This window comes from Vanessa cardui, chromosome 11, assembly GCF_905220365.1.
Source record: "Vanessa cardui chromosome 11, ilVanCard2.1, whole genome shotgun sequence".
NCBI classification, from domain to species: domain Eukaryota; kingdom Metazoa; phylum Arthropoda; class Insecta; order Lepidoptera; family Nymphalidae; genus Vanessa; species Vanessa cardui.
Window position 1 is genome coordinate 6,314,828 of NC_061133.1, and position 22,024 is coordinate 6,336,851.

General features: G+C 29.7%; 4 protein-coding genes across 5 annotated transcripts in view; 3 read left to right on the forward strand and 1 right to left on the reverse strand.

The window, feature by feature from the left end:
* Positions 1-420: 420 nt before the first annotated feature.
* LOC124533897 (peflin) lies at positions 421-11,687 on the forward strand. Its single transcript, XM_047109461.1, has 5 exons — positions 421-549; positions 691-716; positions 9,786-10,014; positions 10,874-11,017; positions 11,241-11,687. Exons 2-5 carry the CDS (start codon positions 705-707, stop codon positions 11,462-11,464), a joined length of 609 nt encoding a protein of 202 aa, XP_046965417.1. The 5' UTR covers positions 421-549; positions 691-704; the 3' UTR covers positions 11,465-11,687.
* LOC124533895 (leucine-rich repeats and immunoglobulin-like domains protein 3) lies at positions 2,833-7,738 on the forward strand. Its single transcript, XM_047109459.1, has one exon. It carries the CDS (start codon positions 3,104-3,106, stop codon positions 5,780-5,782), a length of 2,679 nt encoding a protein of 892 aa, XP_046965415.1. The 5' UTR covers positions 2,833-3,103; the 3' UTR covers positions 5,783-7,738.
* On the reverse strand, positions 11,599-15,780 carry LOC124533896 (DNA primase small subunit). The gene is made up of 7 exons (XM_047109460.1): positions 15,565-15,780; positions 15,240-15,496; positions 14,902-15,071; positions 14,560-14,758; positions 14,056-14,266; positions 11,980-12,319; positions 11,599-11,722 (listed from the first exon to the last, which is right to left on the reverse strand). Exons 1-7 carry the CDS (start codon positions 15,565-15,567, stop codon positions 11,703-11,705), a joined length of 1,200 nt encoding a protein of 399 aa, XP_046965416.1. The 5' UTR covers positions 15,568-15,780; the 3' UTR covers positions 11,599-11,702.
* A 1,468-nt stretch (positions 15,781-17,248) lies between these two features.
* LOC124533743 (trafficking kinesin-binding protein milt) overlaps positions 17,249-22,024 on the forward strand; it is a 35,207-nt gene continuing 30,431 nt past the window's right edge. Inside the window, exons 1-3 of one of the 2 annotated variants that reach the window (XM_047109202.1) lie at positions 17,249-17,506; positions 17,881-17,926; positions 18,352-18,441. The gene's annotated coding sequence lies outside the window, so the exon portion shown is untranslated. The remainder of the gene's footprint in view (positions 17,507-17,880; positions 17,927-18,351; positions 18,442-22,024) is intronic. The other variant, XM_047109201.1, reaches the window with a different exon arrangement.

Here is a 22,024-nt window from a genome sequence, read left to right on the forward strand (position 1 = left end):
AATTTTCCTGAATTCAACAATATAAACAATTAGAAATCAGTCATTAAAATATAATGCCAATCTTTTGAATAGCTAACTCACGGTATATACCGTTACTCGTATATATACTAAAGCTTAGTAATCATAAAAACCTTATAACACGTATAACTATTAATAAAAAAGGTTTGAACTATAAACAAGAAATAAATACTAAATTAACCCATTTCCTATGGGCAATTATTGATAACAGCACTTGTTAACTATAATTTATTTTTTTAAGTCTGAAGAAAAAACATGCTATGACAGAGATTTAGTATACGCAAAATTTTCTCAACGATCCATGTTTTGTATAGTAATATTTTTTGTTTTTTTCGTATATAATTTAGGCCTACAATTTAAATGAATTTATAAACATATATAACGCTATGAATAGGTAATAGCAATAATAAGTAATTACTGACATCTTGGTGTCATCTGTCATTGGTTCTATGACTTCAAAACAAGGATTAATTTTTAACTTTTGAAATCGTGGGCTAATTTTGCAATTTTGACCTGAGTGTGTTAATTAAGGTAGAATCAAATTATTTGAAGTATATAAATAAAAAGTGTCCACACTTGTAAACATAAAATAACTTCGTAAGTAAATATTTAAAAAAAAACATTGATTTTTCATTACTCTAATAAGTTAACAATGTTTATTTTTATTTACAGAATTTTCCAATAAGATGGATTACAACGTGAGTAAAAATTTAATAACTTTCAATTAGTATTACAATAATTGTGACATGTCTTCGTTTACTTTGATCTGAGTAGTTAGTGTTTTCTTTATAACTAGAAAAAGAAAGTTTTATTTATTAGGTGTTGGTTCATCTCAAACTATTGATTATTATTAATTAAAATAATAAAGCCAACAAAATAAACCATAACTAGGGTTTTAAAAGCTTTATTTTATAAATATTATACCTTAATAATTGCAAATTGCTTTTATCATCAAAGTTTATTAACATTTGAGTGAAAGGAGAAACAATCATTCTGTTTTAAACTTTCATTATTTATTATTATGTCATGACTACATACAAAGTAATTTAAAAATTTGTCAAAGTTACTTAGTGCTAAAGTTTGTGCACCAGTTATATTCAAGTACATAATCAGAGCACATTAAATATGTATTTATTTTTATTTGGCTGTTGCACTCTCCTGATACTAAAAAGTTATACTTTTATTAATATTAAGATGTCATGTCATCTATTTAAATTGGAAATTCAATCATTATTAGCCTTAGGTAAAAATCAATAATTTTCAAATAACTTCATTAAATGAACTTGAAAAAAATACATGACCCTTTTTGTGTTGATCAAGATCAAAATGTTGGAAAAACACATATTATATTCAGTCATAACATAATGTCTATTAATTGTAACACAATATTTGGTATAAGTTTTAATATGAATTTACTTGTGTTTTCATTTATAATACCTTGATCTGGATGTGATGGATTTGATAGAGCTTTGTACAACTTTATCTGGGTGGTTTACCGTCAACACACCATTGCCAAACAACAATACTCAATAATATTTTTGTGATCCAGATTGAGGTGTGCCAGTATAGGTTGAGGTATAAAGAGTTTTAAAATCATCATTTCCAAGATTCAGAGTCATTGACAATGCGAGGGGTGGTTTATATTTCTTACAGTGACAAAAGTTTTATTATTTTTAATTATTTATACATTTGTAATATTTATTTTTGATTATTTATCATTTTAAAGTGTTCTGTTTGTCAGTCTGACTACCTATATTAAATAAAAAAAAAAATAATTGAAATGATACAGAATCAAACTTTATTAAACTTCCTAATAATTACAGTGTCAGTTGGTATATCAACAATTAATGTGTACCTCCAGTAAGTGAAAGTAACATGTTGTCATGAACAGCAATCCTTACAAAGTACTGTTTTAAATTGTAAAATGTGAGATTTTTTTAATTTTTTTAACAAGTTTATTTATGCAATGTTGAAATTTTCGTATCAATTATAATTTTCGTACCAACATTTTATTCTTAATCATTTAAACTACTGTGTGTTTGAGCTTGTTGAACGAACAATATTTTTGAGCAAATTCAGATGTAAGTCTTAAAGTATATATATTCTAGTACCATTAGTACCATATGATTTGTAACCATTGTTGTTTTGACCATTCCACGAATTTATAATTCCAATTCCGATAAAAATCTATCAATACATCTTTATGGCGAGCCATTGATGCGTCCTGTTATATAGTATCAGAAGATTCAGAAGGAGAATTGAGAATCTCTTGCAGTGCTGCCAGATCTTTGACAATAGAATAGGAAAAAAAAGTATGATTTAGTCATCTATACTATCTTTACTAGTCCGATAATCATTTTGAGATGCATTCTTCAATACCCGAAATTAATAAGGAAGATTTAAAAAAAATAATTGAAATCTTTCTTTATGTTCACCTAATAAAATCAAATTTAAAAAAAAATGACTTATTGAAAAAAGCTTGCGACGGTTTACTTGAACTTTTTACCCATAAAAAAAAATATTACTAAAACCATAATTCATAACATATAGTAATAATAGTTAAAATAAAAGCGAAAAATTAAGAAAAAACAATTATCAAAATATTTTCAATATTTCGTTGTAGTATATTTAAAATGTTTTACGATATTTTGTCTTGTAATCTATAAAATACATCAGTTAAAACCAATACTAAATAATAATTGTTGTTAAATTTTATTTTATATACCATACCATTAAAGATCGCTATTTAAGCAATATTTTAGGAATAAAAATGAATATACATATCGAGCAAATTGACAAGTAGTCGAGGCAGAAACGGTCTACCAATGAATCGTTCGGGATCAAACTAAAGATTGATTATAGAAAATGGCGGTCGAGTCTATATCAGTAAATAATATGCGAAGTTGTATTTATAATTCCTCTTTCTCATGAATGACAAAATGTAGTGATTCAAATAAGTGATTTTAAGTGAACTAGAACTCATTTCGAACATTCAATGTGCGTTTTATGTGACCAGAATTATGTAAGAATAAAGACGCAAATCGTTCATGTTAAACGACCAAAGCATCTAAACAAATGAATCAAAATGGGAAACTCCTTCTTGTTCACGATTATTACGATCATGATTTTGATACGAATATCGACGCAGAATGAAAATAATGAATGTCCTAAAAAATGTGACTGCTTAGAGCAGTATGTGGATTGTTCAAAAAAAAATTTGGTGTCAGTGCCAAGAATTCCAAAGTGGGTGGAACAATTAGACTTAAGTTACAATAAATTGAGTAAAGGTGTTACCGAAGGCTTTGCGGAATTGTTATCGTTAAAAATATTGAAGTTAGATAAAAACACACTATTACATATTCCTACTTTTCTTCATCCTAACCATATACAAGAAGTAAGTCTGAATAGAAATAGTATTAGTTCTATCGACAGAGATCATTTTCCAGTAAATAGTTCAATCAAGATCTTAAGCCTTAACAGTAATCACATTAAGTTGATCCAAGAAGGAGCTCTTAACAATTTAACGAATTTGATGACATTAAAACTAAATAGAAATGAACTTGTTTCTTTGCCTAACCACTTGTTTATGCATCAATCTAATCTGAAAGTTTTGGAACTTAATCACAATAAGCTTCATGTTATCAGTGGACTGCTTTTCCAAGGACTATCAAGTTTGACTACTCTCAAGATAAAATACAATAACATTGAAAACATTTTAGATGGAGCATTTTTTGGTTTTAAGTCTGTTAACTTATTGCAATTGGATCACAACAGAATCAAAAGTATATCTAAAGGCTGGATGTATGGCTTGGAGTCATTGACAACCTTATCACTGTCTAACAACTTAATTTCCCAAATCGATTTTGGCAGTTGGGAATTATGCGCTAATTTAGAAACCCTAGATTTATCTCATAACTATATAATTGAGGTAGAAGGGCGAACATTTCAACATTTAACTAATCTGCACATTCTTAATTTGAGCAACAACAATATATCTGCCATATCACAAGAAGCCTTCAGTCACATGGTTGAGTTGCAAACATTGTTTTTAAATAACAATAAAATATCATGGACGGTTGAAGATATGTCTGGACCATTTTCAAAGCTGCAGAATCTTATTATTTTCAATTTATCAACAAATCACATAAAGTCAATTAACTCACGGGCCTTTGAAGGTTTATCAAATGTTGTTGAATTGGATTTAAGATCTAATAATATCACCTCTATACAGCAACACGCTTTTGACTCATTGTCTAAAATAAGAAAAGTATATTTAAACTCAACATCATTACTATGTGATTGCAACTTACTGTGGATGGTGAAATGGATAAGAGACAAAGTCGAACATAAGTTTGTGACAGCAACATGTGCTTATCCAGCAGAAGTTAGAGGTGTATCCATTGTAAGGCTCAAGGAAGATAATTGTGGGGACTCTCCTAAACCCAAAATTATTGAGCATCCGAAATCTCATTTAGCAATTAAAAACAGATCTGCTAATTTAGTCTGCTCTGCTACGTCGAACCCCATTAGTAATATGACATTTTTGTGGAGAAAAAATAATGGTAATGTCAGCAATCCAGCAGTTTATGAAAATATTACCTTATCTGAAAATGGCAAACCACATGCAACTTCTGTGTTGGTTATACCAGATGTATCACATTCAGATTCAGGCAAATATCAATGTGTGGTTAGCAATAAATTTGGAACAACATACTCGTCAAAAGCTAAAGTAAACATTGTAACATTTCCCCGTTTTATCAAAACACCAATAAATGTTACAGTCAAAACAGGTGAAACAGTTACCCTCAACTGTGCTGCAACTGGAGACCCACCACCAGAGATTTCATGGAAAAAAGATGGTGGGAATGATTTCCCAGCAGCTAGAGAAAGGCGTATGAATGTAATGCCAACAGATCATCTGTTCTTTATTGTTAATGCTAAAACCACTGATATGGGAATTTATAGCTGTGCTGCGAAAAACCCAGCAGGAACTATTATAGCCAATGCTACTTTAACAGTGCTCCAAGAACCATCTTTTATTAGAGTCATGGAAAACAAAGAAGTAATCACTGGTGAATCAGTTGTGTTACAGTGTATGATAACAGGTTCACCAAAGCCAGTTCTAAAATGGTTAAAAAATGGAACTCCCATAGTCCCTACTGATCGCCATTTCTTTACAGCTGATGATCAGCTTCTTGTCATTATTGGGGCGGAAGCCAATGATGCTGGTCAATATGAATGTGAAATAACAAATGAACTAGGCACGAAAAAAGATATGATTGAGTTAAAAGTACTGCCACCAGTAGCTATAATGGTAAAGGAAGAGGATATGACAGGAATAATAATAATAACTGTTGTGTGTTGTGCAGTTGGAACTTCTATTATATGGGTGGTAATAATTTATCACACTCGACGACGCATGGCAGGAGCAGTGCATATGTATCCCTCAGAGAGTGTTAAAATGACACAGGTAGTTCACAGTGATAGTGATTCACCACAAATGTTTCCGGACAATTTGTCAGAGCATTCTTCGTGCAAAGACAGCGGGACAGGTGATTCGGCAAAGCAAACAAGCTTTGACGGTGTGCCTTCAGACAGAAGTGAGCCAGTGCATTTTGAAGCAGCAGTTTGTCAAAGTTATTCACCAGTGCCGGAAGCCCATAAGCTTCTACCTTCATCTTTCAAACCATCTATACAAGTTTGTGTAAATACATGTGTTACACCTGCTACTTATAGTTTCTCTAGTCACAGTAATAATATTTAAGTCCATGAACTTATACTTGTTAAGCATAAAATATTGTTATCAGGTGCATTTCACTAACTACACTTAATTGCAAAAATAGAATTTACATTAATGTGTTGATTAAAAATAAAAAAAGGTTTATGAAACAGTTTATAATTTTTTAGTTAGTGAAGAAGCATTGTTTTAGGCATTTTAATCTTAATGGCTTAGTACAAAATATAACAAACTTGCCAGTATTGGTTTGATGTAAAAGACTGAATGCCATTTATATGTATGTATGATCATTGTTATTTTCTAATATACTTAGGCAATAATATTAATTAAAAAAATAAATACAAATAAATATTCCTTAATTTATATTTAGTATACATTGTGATTTAATGAATAACTTTATATTATTATAATGAGATTCTGTGTAGCTCTAACCAAGTCAGTTTCTTATAATCCCTTTTACATAAAATGGGATGGATATATATATTTAATCATAACTATTTATAAATTTATCTAGTATGGATTACTAGTAACATTGAAACAATAAATTATAGACTTCCTATGTAGTAAGAATTAGCTACATATGTCTAGGGCGTAAGTTTAGCTGTTATTATGTTGCATAGGTAGAGTGAGATTAGAAGTAATGGGCACAAAGATGATTCTGATTTCAGCAAATTGGCTAAGGGCTATTGTTTTAAAAAGTTATTGACCTACCCAAACAGAATGTTACATGTGAAATGAAAATTGAATACAGTTTTACATAATTAAAATTAAAAATAAGACTATATAACATTTATGTATGTATGAATAGACAAACAAATACCTCTAATTATAGTGTTTCCCACCAACCTCAAATTATAGCCTAGTACACTAAAAACTATGGTAGACTTAGTTTATATTCCTACTAAATTTGTAAGATTTTTTTCATAAATTTGTTCCACACATCATAATATTTTGTCTCAATATTCTTGGCCTATGTAATTATAGTAATGTGTACATAGTTAAAATAAGATTACTATTATATTAATTTGTTTAAGTAGCAACAGTGTTGTACCTTTTTATTATATTTTTAAAGTTCTAATATTTGATTTAACATTTGTAACATTAACTGAAATATTTTTAAATTCACAACCACTTTTTCGATATCTTATTTTCAATATTCAAGATCTCAATCCTTACGAACTAAACAGTGTTATTGTATATAGTTATAATGAAACCTAAATCCACCATTTCAATTTTATCTATATTTTTAAAGCCTAAAGTTTGTTTTTCTTGTGTGATAGCTTATATAAATTATAAAAAAATGGTAATTTTATATTATTATATAGGTATAACTAACGACGTGCTTTGTAAGCTAAATTTTATGATAAACAATAGGTTCATATTTCAATAACTTATATTTGAAATATTTCAGATATATATACAGGAATCTAATAATCATATAGACTGGATTGTGCCTACCTAATTACAGCTTTCCGTAATTTATTAAATACATTGGTAGCTTTCTGAATATATTTTTATGTAGTAGAAATTAATTTATTATTAAAATAAATAACATATGTAGGTTACGTTTATTATTTAGTTAAATTTAATATTATTACTGAAATTAATAAGCAACTACTCAAACTGTAATATATAATACGTTATATGCAAGTAGTTCGCAGTTCATTATATTCTATAGAAAGCCTAAACCGTGTTGTGACGCTAATTTTAAAATTTAAAGACTTGTTAACATTTTATAATTTAGCGCTAACATTAAAATAGAAACGATAATACAGTACAGTAATCATGATTATACAGTTAAATAATACTGAACGAGCTAATGTAACTTGCTAAAATTATTAGTATAAAGTTCTAAGTAAATACTTCTTGCTTTAATTCTTATTTTCGCATCTTTTACAACTGTTCTATTGTTTTTATGCTACGATGTATATAAGGTAATCACTATTTATACTTTATAGAATAAATTCGTTTTAAAGAAATTAATTCCATGTTTTTTTCATTACTTATTTACTTAAGTAAACGTAACAATGCCTTGTTTGAAGAAAACCCATACTTTGTTACAACTATGAGCTTACTCATCTCGTATTGGTTGAATTGACACAAGAGATATCTTCATTTTTCATGATCATGGACAGTTGTTTTGTTGAGATAACCGGGGAATGAAAATCGTTACAAACTCGCTTTTTCGCAATCTCAAATAATTATGTAATTAAATTACTGGGAGAGTCGAGATGGCCCAGTGGTTAGAACGCGTGCATCTTAACCGATGATTACGGGTTCAAACCCAGGCAAGCACCGCTGATTCATGTGCTTAATTTGTCTTTATAATTCGTCTCGTGCTAAGCAGTGAAGGAAAACATCGTGAGGAAACCTGCATGTGACAAATTTCATAGAAATTCTGCCACATGTGTATTCCACCAACCCGCATTGGAACAGCGTGGTGGAATATGTTCCAAACCTTCTCCTCAAAAGGGAGAGGAGGCCTTTAGCCCAGCAGTGGGAATTTACAGGCTGTTGTTGTTTGTTGTTGTAAATTACTGGTAATGTAGTAACACTTTTGTACTTTCTACTTTTTCACTCTCATAATCTGATGTCACAGCACATCCGACTTGACTGGAAAGAGTTCAGGGGCGGGATCCATAGCACTTTATTTGGCATTCTAAACACCGAGGCATGAAAGACACACTGCCAGGCTCCAAGTAGACATCAATAAAAAAAACCGGTTTTACGGGTCACCCGGCAGCATATATGTACGGAACATAGAGCTCACAGAATGTTGGTGTAAATGTGATTTATGTAAAACTTTTATTTAACACGAAACACTTTCTATAAGCACTATAATTACTCTTGATCTCATTGCGTCATATTTTTTTATCTCGCTGGAAAAACGTAATAACGCTTTTCCCCCGGCCTATCAACAAGAAAAACAGCCTGTTAATTTCCCACTGCTGGGCTAAGGCTTCTTCTCCCTTCATGGAGAAGGTTTGCAACATTTTCCACCACACTGTTCCAATGCGGTTGGACGTATTCCACTCATGTGGCAAAATTTTCATGATATCACACACATGCAGGTTTCCTCAAGTTGTTTTCCTTCACCGTCGAGCACGAGATGAATCTTGTTCTAGGATTTTTACATCTTAAGTTAATAAACAATTCGTAAACTTATATAAATCAAGTGATCGCAATGTTGGTAACATGTTTTTAGACATAGTAAATAAAAGTTTAATTTTATTAGGATATTCTGGGTTCATCGTCTGTTGTACGAACCGTCATCCTGACCGATGTTGAGTTATGTTCATGAATATGAACATGAATGGCCAGATATTTTCGCGTCACTTGAGTTCGTGGCGAACTAAGCCCTTTTTTCATATATTTGCGGGGACATAATTATTTGCGGGGAGAGGTCTCATCTAAACTTGCGTATCTGGATCTGCCTCTCAACGATCTACGCAGAGCACCCGATTGAAGGCGGAAGACGGAGAGAGTTGAATGTTATTGACGGATAATGTTATATATTTTCATTTTAACAAATATCTTCGACGGATTTTTTTAAATGATGATTACCATGAGATATGAAGATAAAGCTTCAAGTAAAGTAAAGTACAAGTAGCCTGTAAACTCTCGATATCATAACATACTGAATAAATAATTATTAATAGTACATATAAATACATAATATTCCTAAGTTCTCTTGTCCGTTCCTTTCGGTACAATATAATTCTTATAAAAAATTAAGTTTATTTTTCTTATGAATGACTGCAGTGGAATCGATAAACGAATAGTGGTGGAATGACCTTATTCACTATTTTAACATGACGATTCTAAAGTGCTTTCAGATGTCAATTTGAACAAAGAATCTTTTGATTTGATAAAAATAGATATAGATACCGCATATGAGTCGTAGTTTCCTTATTATATATTTATTTTACTTAATTTTTAGGTCTTGGTGTATGCTCGTTTGAAGGTTGATTAAACCAGTGGACTGCTTAGAATAAGTCCTTTTTACTAAAACTTTTTGTTTTCTTTTCAGGCAGGTTACAATCAACCAGGCTATGGTGGGCAAGCTGGTCAGCTGGAAATAGGCCATGGACCATATCCGTCTATAGGAGCGGGAGGAACAATATCACCTCAAGTTCAGCAATGGTTCCGAGCAGTCGACAAAGACCAATCTGGTTTTATTACAGCATTAGAATTAAAATCTGCTTTAGTAAATGGCCAAGGACAAAATTTCTCGGACACTGCATGTCACTTAATGATTGGTGAGATTTTATTCAAATATCAGACATAAATACAATAATAGGATGTTTTTCTCATTCAATTCAGTCAAATTACGATACTAAGGCATGTTAGAAGATATGTAGGAAAATAACAACGTAACAACATACATATAGTGCTAATAACCGTGAGGCTTCTTTTGGCTTTGTTGTAAATGGGAATCAGCGAAAACAAATTTTAAAAGTACATGAAATTTTATTATTAATGAATTATTTTATTTATGTTTATTTTCGCATGTATGTATCTATCTTCAAAGGTGCACTCATAATTACTTTTCTTATCAATAAAATACAACAACAAAGCAAATAAATAAGGTTATTTGTCAAGCCACTTCTCCAATTAATTATTAATTTAGATAATCATGTTAGTTATCATAACCATTTCATTGACTTTTAAATAGCTTTTTTCTTTTATACTAGAATTAATACTTTAGAAGATATCACTTTTTCCAAAGGAAGTGGAATAATATATCGCTGCTAAACGGGAAGCCCAATAACTGGTTGTAACAAAAAATTTTGGCCATGGCAATAGTCATACAAATTTGTGCCGTAGATACATTTTGATCTTCACAATAATTCTCATATGCTACGCCATCAATTTGTATATTATAAAAGCGGAAGTATATTTCAACAACCAAACCGCTAAACCTAATTTGCTGATATTTGGTATGTAGGAAACTGACAGGCTTTTTACGCCAGAATCCTCAACCCCTAAAATGCGAGCAAAACCTATGCGATGGAATACAATATTTTTTCCTACTCATTTTTTTTTTTTTGTTAAATACATGTTTAGGAAGAAAAATATAATTAAAGTATTGATTGAAGATGTCAAGTTTTTTTCTAGGTATGTTTGACAAAGATCGTTCAGGTCACATCAATGTAGAAGAATTTGACAAACTCTATACTTACATCAATCAGTGGCTTGCGGTATTTAAAACTTATGATACGGATCAATCTGGACACATTGACGGACCAGAGTTATCTAAAGGTTTGTTATTTCTATTCATGCTTCTTGAAATATTTTTTCTCGTAAATAGTTAGTAGTCTGAAGTTTAGCATTGTAACTAAATCGAACTACACTCAAATTAATAATGTACCTTTAATATAGTATCGATTTTATTATATAAAACAATTATTATTTGTAAAAATAAAACAGTATTTAGCTCTCAAATGTCAAGCAATGTCTTCAATATTTTTTTCCTTTTTTTTAGCTTTGACGCAAATGGGATTTCGATTCAGCCCTGATTTCATCAACTTTGTAATCAAAAGAAGCAATCCCAATGAGGGAAAAATATCAGTGGATCAATTCATAGTTCTGTGTATCCAAATACAACGTTTCACTGAAGCGTTTCGAGTAAGAGACACTCAACAAAATGGAACAGTAACAATTGGATTTGAAGATTTTCTCAATATTGCTCTCAGCTGCACCATATAATTGACGAAAAGTCAAAGATAAGCTTCAATGCGATATTTTAATATGCTATAGAGACCTGAACATACTTAATGTTTAAAGCTATTTAAATGCCTTACTGCATACAATGAACAAATTAAAAAAAAAGAAAAGAATGCACAGTTTTTAGATCTGATTTGACATACACACATGGTTTAATAAAATGATGTTTAAAAAAAATATTTTTAATAAAATAATATTTACAGAGTATGTGACTTTTATTTTAAAATTCCAAAGATGTATCTGAAACAAAAAAAAATCATCATTGTAAATCTACTCGATGTAATGTTTCTAACACACACATACACTCATAATCTTTTTCAAGGTAAGGTGAAGTATGATTTCTTGACCTGCCAGCTGGACGCGCTAGCCTGTACAGGCTTATCGGATCTATTAACATCAATGCATGGTCTGTACATCACAAATCAAAGAATACTAATAATAATATTTAAAAAAATACTAACAATAATTTTTAGTCTCATTAGAAAAGAACTACTAACTTGCTTCTGTTTTCCTTCGTATTGCCTCTGCTTTCTCAAGTGAAAATACTAATTCTTGGAAATTCTTAACAGCAGTTCTCATATTTGTTTGATGTTGTACATTATCCGAAGAGCTATCATCGAGAAGAGTGTAAATTGTAGGTATTTCGTCCAATTTTATGTCTTTGGCATTATCAGGTTTGAACACAACAGATACTTTGCCTGTTTTTGGATGAATACTGAATGGTGACTTTAATAAGTGATTGAATCCTTTCGTGACATTTACATCCAACCGTGGATAACAATATTGAATTTTAATTTCTTCAATTAAATACTTCATCTTTCGCATTCCATGCACATTCTGAAAGAAGATAACATGTTAAATTACTATTTAAAATCTGTTAATACAATATGGCCTGTAAAATCTTCTCTCTTTATTATTTTAATAGAATCCAGCATGTAAAAGTCTAAATGCTGTCCAAATCATAGATAAAGTCATCAGAAGATGATTGTGCAGTTTCACCCATTAAAACACCCTACTCTTAGTTTTGTCTCCGGCCATCCATGGGGATTTTTCTTGTCGAAATTTTACAGAACGAAAATGTTGAAAGCAAAAACGCACCGTGCTTTCTTTTGCGACACCAGCGCCGTACAAATCATTAATCCCTTGAGTTGTTTCTACAGCACTGGTGCCACTGTAGAATTCTAACTCGTAAACCAAAATATTTCATGTTTTCCATTATGTGGTAAGCGACGCCAAAGAAAAAATTAATGACAAAATAACGAATGATTGACTGTTTTGAAATGTACCAGCTAATTGTATTTATAAGTTTGAATATGGAATTATTACCCCAAAAGAAGATATTTCACATCAAACTGGTCAGTAGAAAACGCTAATTTCATATGCAAAGACCTAATATTATGCACCTCTGTCACACTAGCAACGCAAATAAGGGCTTTTGCATTCAGGAAAGGCAAAATTTGTGGCTTTTTATGTGCTGTTTCTGCCTTGTTTAAAAATTTGTTGCTCTAAAATTTTCACTTCAGTGAACTATTCAAATTTATGACCAAGTAATACCTATTTAATAAAGTACTACACAACATAATTACGTTACCACTAAAAAACATAACATAGATTACTAAAATATCGTGATTTCGATGATTATTTATATTTATTTGGAAATAAACCACAATGTTTTTGGGAGACACCCTGCACTAGCACCCTGGCACTAGAAAGGTCCTTGAGTTGCCTATGTGCTCGACTAAACAATGATTCTTATCTTGTAAAGTACTTAGGAAGATAGACAAATGAACAACCTGATTCGAAGTGTCCACCACCCAATTGATATAGGTGCTTTGAAATATATTAAGCCATAGAGTTAAGATATTATGTTACTTGGGCCTAGAAATATTGTGGCTCAGTATTTTTTTTTCACCAAAACATAACATTACTAAATGGTATAGACTATTTGAAAACTGGTTACCCAACTTTTTGTTACTATTACTTGAGCTGTTTTGTAATTTCCTTTAGTTGTTACCAAGACAGGTTTGTATAAATTCTAAGTCAACGTCAAAAACATTTATTCAAAATGAAAGTGTTTACACTTTCTTATTGATAGTTGAAAATCTACCACCGGTTCGGAATATAATACCTGAGAAAAACCGGCGAAAGAAACTCAGCGGGATCTATTTTTTTTTTTATAATATCAATTTACAATATATAAAGCCCTAGCAACAAGTAAGATATAGATAAAAAAAGGTTTTAGGACTTGAAGACCTGTAAAAGTTCTTCTTTTATCAGCGAACTTCCTGATAACCATCTGTTAGGATTGGGATGTTTTTCTTATTTTCATACTAATATTTACTGTCCAGTTCTAAAAATAATTACTTATCACTAACTTAAAGCAGATATATTTTCAACAAAAAATATATTTAAAAATCATATTATATATGATAATATCAACACTGCAAATTAGTAAAACAAACTTATATAGTAACAAAAGTGGCTGGCAGGTTTTCTCTCTTCATTCAAAAGAGACAAAATATGATGTATTATTGTGCTGTGTTAGTAAAACATGCTATAAACAAAGCACTCACCTCTTTACAAAATTGATTGTAATTATTGACAAATGATTTCCATCTTTCGATAGATGATGTCGGCATTCTTTCTAAATTTTCTTGAACCTGTTTTCTTAATGCTTCATCAGGTATCATCTTTAAGAAACTTTTTAATCTATCTGATGTAGATAAAAATTCTTGATCTTGAATAATCTCATCAAAATATTTATCTATTACAATTAAAGCTCTCCTGAAAGATTATTATTGTTTTATTATTTTAATTGAGAATTTCAAATGTACATTATTTCTAGTTTATATTTTTATTAATTAATTTACTTAGTGTAAATTATTTAAGTGCATATAGAGTTACAAAAATTAAAAAAAAAGCCATATTGGTGCAATCAAACCTCCTTGGTCTTAAAATGTTAATAGATGTTAAATATTTAAAAAAAATATTGCATTATAACTTTACAGATAGTGGTGGTTGTTTATGTAGGGGGCTATTCACAGCTATTTGTGCCAATATTTAAAAAAAATTCAAACCTTATACTAGAATGTAAGTTGTCACTTCCTAGATGCACTTTTTTGCTTTGATTTTCTCCACCCATAATAAGGCATAGATAATCTGCAACAGCCGCTCGTCCTGGACTATCTAATGTTCTCGCTTCATAATCTGATATCCAGCAATGTATTCCACGTCTTCCAGAAAATACCCAAAGAATAGATTGAAAACCAAAATCATCTGAAATTCAGTAAATAAACTTATAGTTTAAAAGCCAAACATCCACATTTAATATTGATTTGACAAAATATAATTTATAAACTTTTAATAATTTACAACAATAAATAATATTTTAAAAATTAATATACAAGATTAGTTATTACCTTTTAAAGCAGCATTAATGATTTCACATGCTACGACCATAAACTTCCAGCATTTATCACAGACTTTAGCTTCTTGACAACAAGTTCGAACTTCATCATAATCTGTAAGATCAATATCAAATACCAATTCCCTGGCCAGAACAACTGCATCGTGACGGCCAACTGAAGGTCTGAAATATATTAAAAGTAATGAATAGTTCCCTACAGAAATTATAAATTAGAAATTTAGTTCGAAGTAATACATAAATAAGACCAAAAAGTAGAATAATGGTAAGTTAATAAGAAAATGAAATAGTTAAATGTTTTCTTAGAATCAGTTGTTTGTATCGCAAACTTACTTTGTATTATAAACTGCACCAATGTCAAGTTTGTGTGGACATTTCTTTTGTAATAAGGTAAAAAATTCTTTTTGATTATTAATAGATAGATATCTTAAGTATACATCGTCAGCCAAAGTGAAAGATAATTCTCTATTTGAAAGTGGCTGGGGACTGTTTCCACATGAAAGCCATCTACAAAACAAGTTTTGAGGGAAGAGTCTTGTGTAGTACACAGGCAACATGTCAGGCAAAACATTTTCATCATACTGGCCGACCTATAAACAAATATAGTGAAAGATGATGCACATATTCAAAATTACTAAGATAGTGTTAAACTTATTACCATTTTAGTACTTTCTAAATTTTAACTTTAGTTTTGTCAACTAAATTTGATTGCTTCTTTAAATATTTTGGCGCCCTTAAAATGTAGATAGTCAAATATTGATAGATATAATAAACTGTTTAGCAATTAGGCTACGTCCTTACTATCAGTTTATTTCCTTTGACAAAAATACCAATTTAAGTAAAAAAAGAACAAAAATGAGATTTGATCTAGTCTGTGATTTCTTCAATTTGATTTAAAGAATTACATTTTATTAATTACTTTGCTCGTAATTCGTATGATTTAAACAGAAACTTTAAATTATTTTTTATTTGTAGAGGGTATCTAAAATTATGTAGATTATTGTAGGGTACATGTTTATTAATTTGATGAAAATAAAATACCTTATCTTTATAATTATAAAATAAATAAATAATACAATATGGAAGTAACGTTAAAAAATGCATTTTATCTTAGCATAAAATATTCAATTCGTGAGTATTTTTGTAGTTTATAGCACTATCAATTCAAAAACAAATTCATTTATTAATAGTTTACTTAAAGTACTACAAAATGATATGCCTTGTTTTCAGACCCATACGTCGCTGTTTATGCCATTTTTTGCGAAGTAGTTCAGGAAAATAGCTTTAAAATAGCGAATTACTTATTACAGAAACCGATTCTGACAATTATCGTATCTATGATTGCTATGATATTTATAAGCATAGCGTTAACAGTATCTCTTATTTTTATGGCTGTAATAATCGGTTTAGTGATCTTTTTTATTATGATTGAAAGTATGAATAGAATATTTTTTTATTAAATATTTATTCGTTATTATATGTAGCATTTCTAATTTAGATATTATTATTTGTTTCAGGTGTTTTCACTTTAATCAGTGTCCTTGTGTTAGCCAATATCCTAGCAATTGCAGTGTTCATATTATTGATAACAAATTTAATAAAAATAAATTCTTAGATAAAATTATTGCACCAATATATTTCAGCCTAGAGAGCTAATTTATAATTTTGTTAAAAACATAAAATTATTGTAATTAGTTTTCATTACACTATGATTAGCAATTTATATAACATGTAGATAATTAATAATTTACATTTTGATTGAATAAAATAAAAACTATAATTTCATAAATTATATGATTACGTTATTTTTTCACAAAGGGTTTTCTTTAAATTATTCAAATACGTATTTTAATATAATTTCTATGTAAAAACTATGTTAACCACAATAATGTAAATAAATACAACTTCAATAATAGTTATTAATTAGATTTTTTAATTCTGTTTAAATGAAATATATAAATAACAGTCTAACGTTCATAAAAATGCGGTCTAAAATATTACCCAACGGAACATAAGCGAACTCTTTTTCCTTTGATGCTTAACGTATAAAATTAATCCATTTTAATACTATATAATAGTATTATGATCTATATTCGAGCTGCAATGTTATATTTGTGTTATCAAATTTAAACTATTTGTCATTTATAGAGAGCCTTTATATATCATAATAATAATAAAAAACAATATTAATGAAAAATTAATTTAAGGAACAGAAAGTGCAAACGTGGCTTTAGACATATATTGATTTATAGAGAATAACGAATTATTTTAATGAAAAAATTAGAACTGTTACGGGTTAAGAGATACGAGTTAGTTTGGTTACGGGATCCGATTCAAAATGATTACAGCAGCAATACACGATTGGTCTGTAATTTTTGCTGTGTAGTCTATGGATATCAAAATTTAGGATTGAGATAGAGAACGACCTTATTGTAAAATTTTTGCTCGTGAAATTGATTATTCGGTAAAATATGACGGGTTTATAGTTTTAATAGATTGTATTAAACTTAATATTACATTATTGTGCTGTGGTTGTGATACAATGGATTTTTTTAAACAAGGTCAGGGTTCCTAACGTCGACGATGATGTAAAAATGAGTGTAAGTACCATGAAATAATTATTAAAGTTCAAGCGGTGCTTAATCTTCACATATTATCAGTAAGATTAAAGTGTCTTTTTATTATTTTTGATTCTTGTCTAATAGAATGCAGATATCAAACAGTTATGTAAACATTATAGTAATAACAAATGCTTTCATAGTTTATTTATTAATTTTTGAATTTGAATGTACATCTCATGATAAGCTATACAAAATCAAAAAGACAACGAAATTTAAGTAACTGTAAAATGTATGCATGTATAGATTGCATTGTTTTTTAACTATTCTACATAGGTAAAATAAAATTAGTACACAATTACTAGAAACTTTAGTAGTTAATACAATTTTTTTAAATAAATTCTTGTATTTTACAGGATATGAATCTTCATACCAGTCATCCAACATCTTATAAATAAGATTGTAAGTCTAAAATGTTCAGTTTCACTCATAAATAAAATAATGAAAATTATTTTAATATTTAGTTTTCCCTTTGTTCTTATCTTTGTTAATTTTTTGAATTTGAATTAGCAACACAGATACATTTGACGTGCCAATAAATTATGATAAGAAAAAGATGGAGAGATTGTATTATTTGTGTTTAAATTCATTGTTAAGCAAAAGTAATATTGCTTTTCAAGTTACTGAAATTTCATATAACATTGCCATTCATCTATTTATATAAAGAATATAGTTTATGCATATATTTTTTAATTGTCTTCTTCTGAGATGAATCATATATATTATCTATGCAAGAAAGTTATTATATATACCTGAGTTTTCTTAGAATTAATTTATTGAAGTTTTAAGAAATTAAAAGCCAAGTAGTTATCTTCGGTTCTTTATAGGTCAGTTCGGCAAGCTGGCGGCCCTCCAGGATGCGGCTCGCGCGCCCTCGCTAAATCCGCGCACAACACGAAACGTTGGAACAATTACAGGTAATTTGCTTATTATTAATAATAATATATAAATTACAAAATCTAAGAAATAAAATGAAATCAAATCTAGTGTGAAATCCAAAGGTTTTCTTAGGTGATATCGAGAAAACCAACAATATTTTGCTCTATTTCAAGATGTAATTCACTAGCTTCAATTGAAATTATTTATCAATAAGATATTCAATTTGAAACAACCAGAATGATGCCAAATATTTGTGCACTTAAATCTCAGGCGTCATATGTTTGATAAGGACTATAAATGTATTAGACGGATCACGCTGTAATTCAGAGCAGAAACCTTAGTGCTTTCGCGTTGTCAAATGAGTTTTTTTGCTAAATCATTTGTTATGCATTATGGTGATGTGTCACAAGATTTTGCTGTCTTGGTTTTATAACTTGCAGATTCTTAGGCATATTTACTTCAAAAATGTCATAATTTCGAAATGAAATTTTCTCTAGATAAGTGAGTAACAGGATGCATAAGTCAGCATATGTCATTATCAGTCCTTACATTCACAGGAATGATTTTAGATGATTTTTATCTCTCTATTAAGATATATGTCTACAGGAATGATTTTAGATAAAGATAGATATTAACATATTAAACAGTCAATAAACATCCCACTGTGGCACTCGAATTTTTTAGAGAGAAGGATGTGTAGCTGAATCAGAGAATAATAAAATAGGCAAATATTGATTGAAGGCTTCAAATCTGTAATTATTGTGTTTAATTTAGTATTTGAAAATTTCCCAAACATCATACTTGCCCACCATAACTATCATAAGTTATTTGAACAGTTAAGGGTAGTGAAAGTGTGTATCAAGGCTAAGTTCTAATTGAAATGTTACATGAATATTTAATAATTTGAATCAATCAACTAGTCAGTAGATATTATTGTATTTTAAATACTTAGTATCTAATCCAACTCGGCCTTAAAAACGTCGGCCTTGAGAACAGTTACAAAATTGTACGTGTAACTTTGTTAATGTACCTATTGTTTATAAAAATTAAAAAACTACCATATATTTGTTCTACAGTTTGTCAGTAATGAAATACGGCAAAATTATTATACTGAATTTATAATTGGTCTGTCGTCATACTGAATACTTCTTTAGTATTCGTACGTGCTGGCGAGCATGAGTCATATATGACGAATTTGTAAAATTGAGCTCATTCCCACATTTAACTTGACTGTTTAAGTAATTTTGATGTTAGGGTTAAATATAAAGTGTTCCCATCTTTGTAAATTTAAACATGGCGTTTAGTAAATGCTATTTAAATTCATTTTATAACTTGAAATGTCTGAACTGTGTTTTTTGTGATAAGTATGTATTATTATTCCATAAGGCTCCGTATCAAACAGGCAAAAACGTTGAATATTAAGGTCATTTATTATTTCTTCAATGTCTGTACGTGCTTTCATGCTTGTGTGCATGCACTTCAACTATTTTCAGAAATTGTTTTAGCGAATTTTATTAAACTATAAGCATTCATTTAAATATCTATTTATTATTAGACTCCAACCCGCTTTCTATCTATTCGTAGTTTGTTGAAATAATGTCCATTGTTAAATGAAAACCTTAAGAATAATAATAGGCAACTGAGTTATACTTATGTCTCGTAGAATTTAATGACGTAATAGGATGTGAAAAAGTTTCAAATAGCAAATATGTACTTAATAACCGAACATAAGAAAAAAAAAATTATAGCCGTTAATAAGTAAACTATGAATGATTTTTATTTGCATTTTATTAATGGAATGTAAATAAATAATTGCAAATTATATAAAATGTATTAATAGACGATGTTAATTTAAATACCTTAAAGTATACTCATACAATATGATATAGGGACTGTGTATGGGACTATGAATTCTAAAGCGTAATGTATGCACGTTAGCGATCTTCTAACTCGTTCGCAGTTTACAGATACAGATAGATATTATATAAAAGGTCATGTTCTTGAGTCTTGCAGATTTGATTTATCACCTACATGTAAATCTTTCAACTATATTTGCCTACAATAAACTTTACTACTACGGTTTATATACAATATGTTTGTGATACCTTCACCTAAATACGTGTATATTTTATATTCATATTTTTGGTAGGCTAGCTAGCTAAAAGACATTTGTGGTAAATGGTCATCTCGTGTTATCTAAAGTGTGTTCTCGATGTGACGATCCCTTGCATAGGCCGTTTCTTTGAAAATTAAAATCGGAATACGTGAAATACTATGAGAATGAGATTTACTTTATTTTTGGCGGTAGAAAAAATAATGATATAATGATACCCGCCCAGGCAACAATTTGAAGATTATTCTATTTTTTTTAAATTACCGATCTAATACCAAGTAATGCTTAGTAGGTTCAAAAAGTGATGATTTAGTATAGATCTTAGATTTACATATACTAATTTCCATTAGATTTTCAAAAACTAAGTATATCTTTATTGCTACCTATTCGCTATTCTCTTTATTTGTACTCCGAATGTTCCGATATCAACTCCGCCGACATTTAAAGCGCATTTTTTATAAATCCATAGTGAATTGAAATTCATTGATTATTCATGATCTCGACCAATGGCATCACGTCATTACCAAGTTAAAAGCTATTTTCTATGACGGATAGCCTAAAGCTATTTTTTTTAAATAACACAGTTGGTAGTTTCGTTATACAAACATACATGTAATACTTACTATAAAATTGTAAACTAGGACCAAAGAGGTTTATAGGTCACATCCTATCGTATTGCTTTTCTGTGCTCTACTTTAGATTTGCTTTTATTTATCCTCCTCTGAAAAGACTGCCAACTGAAATTTTGTCAAACTAGCAATACTATAAAATTTATTCCTAAACGATAAGGTACACTATAAGGCAATAAAATAACATTAACAATGAGTAACAATAATTCATACAAACGGTGACTTTACCAATAGTAAATAAAATAAAAATATAAGTTCATAATAGTTTTAGTTTTCCTTTTGACGTACGTTATTATTGCGATGAATTCATTAAAATTTAAGTTTATTATTAAAATATAATAATTATTATTGTAGTACATGTACATGTACATCGAGATGGCCCAGTGGTTAGAACGCGTGCATCTTAACCGATGATTGCGGGTTCAAACCCAGGCAAGCACCGCTGATTCATGTGCTTAATTTGTCTTTATAATTCATCTCGTGCTCAGCGGTAAAGGAAAACATCGTGAGAAAACCTGCATGTGACAAATTTCATAGAAATTCTGTCACATGTGTATTCCACCAACCTGCATTGGAACAGCGTGGTGGAATATGTTCCAACCTTCTCCTCAAAGGGAGAGGAGGCCTTTAGCCCAGCAGTGGGAATTTACAGGCTGTTGTTGTTGTAGTACATATTAGATGATATAAATCCGGTACCGTTTTAGTCAAAGAGATCCATATAAGTTAAATTTAATAATTAATGTTTATAGTTTTATATTATCCTTTAATGGAATTAACCTCGTTTATTTAAACTATAAAATACTACAAAGCGCTACAATAGTTGAGCTTTAACGTGGATCTTATGAATGGGGGAATGGCATAAAAGTTTTGCTATTGGCA